The sequence below is a fragment of the Penaeus monodon genome, chromosome 29 (assembly GCF_015228065.2).
Source record: "Penaeus monodon isolate SGIC_2016 chromosome 29, NSTDA_Pmon_1, whole genome shotgun sequence".
Lineage (NCBI taxonomy): Eukaryota > Metazoa > Arthropoda > Malacostraca > Decapoda > Penaeidae > Penaeus > Penaeus monodon.
The window spans coordinates 3,729,470-3,729,837 of NC_051414.1; the positions used below are offsets into that span (position 1 = coordinate 3,729,470).

Below are 368 nucleotides of genomic sequence, written 5' to 3' on the forward strand. Positions count from 1 at the left end.
GACATCATAACCATCACCACAACATCAAAATCATTTAACACCCCCTCCCCCCTTACCAATAAAACTACAACCCAAAATTACATCGCAAACCTCATCCCAAGTTCGAACAGACACACGCACCTTCGTCTCTGTAAAGCGGAATAACCGACTCTCCCGAAGGCGCGTCAGAGGAAGGCGGGTCATCGTAGAAGGGCGCGATGATGCTGACCTCCAGGTGTTCCCCGTCAGGACTCCCCGACAGGTGCAGCTGGACAGGCCGCTCCTTCCCTAGGGGCTTCCCGTCCCATGTCGAGGTGATGTTGAAGTCGAGAGGCCTGGGGGAGGAGGAGGAAGAGAGGGCGTGACGGACGACTCAATATGGTTCCGAG

At 55.4% G+C, this 368-nt stretch overlaps 1 protein-coding gene across 2 annotated transcripts in view; it reads right to left on the reverse strand.

The window, feature by feature from the left end:
* Positions 1–368, reverse strand: part of LOC119591909 — a gene marked incomplete at its 3' end in the record, with an annotated part of 31,088 nt that overhangs the window by 5,972 nt on the left and 24,748 nt on the right. For both annotated transcript variants that reach the window (XM_037940662.1, XM_037940663.1), the window contains 1 exon segment: positions 121–314. In XM_037940662.1, coding sequence (XP_037796590.1) covers positions 121–314 — 194 coding nt within the window.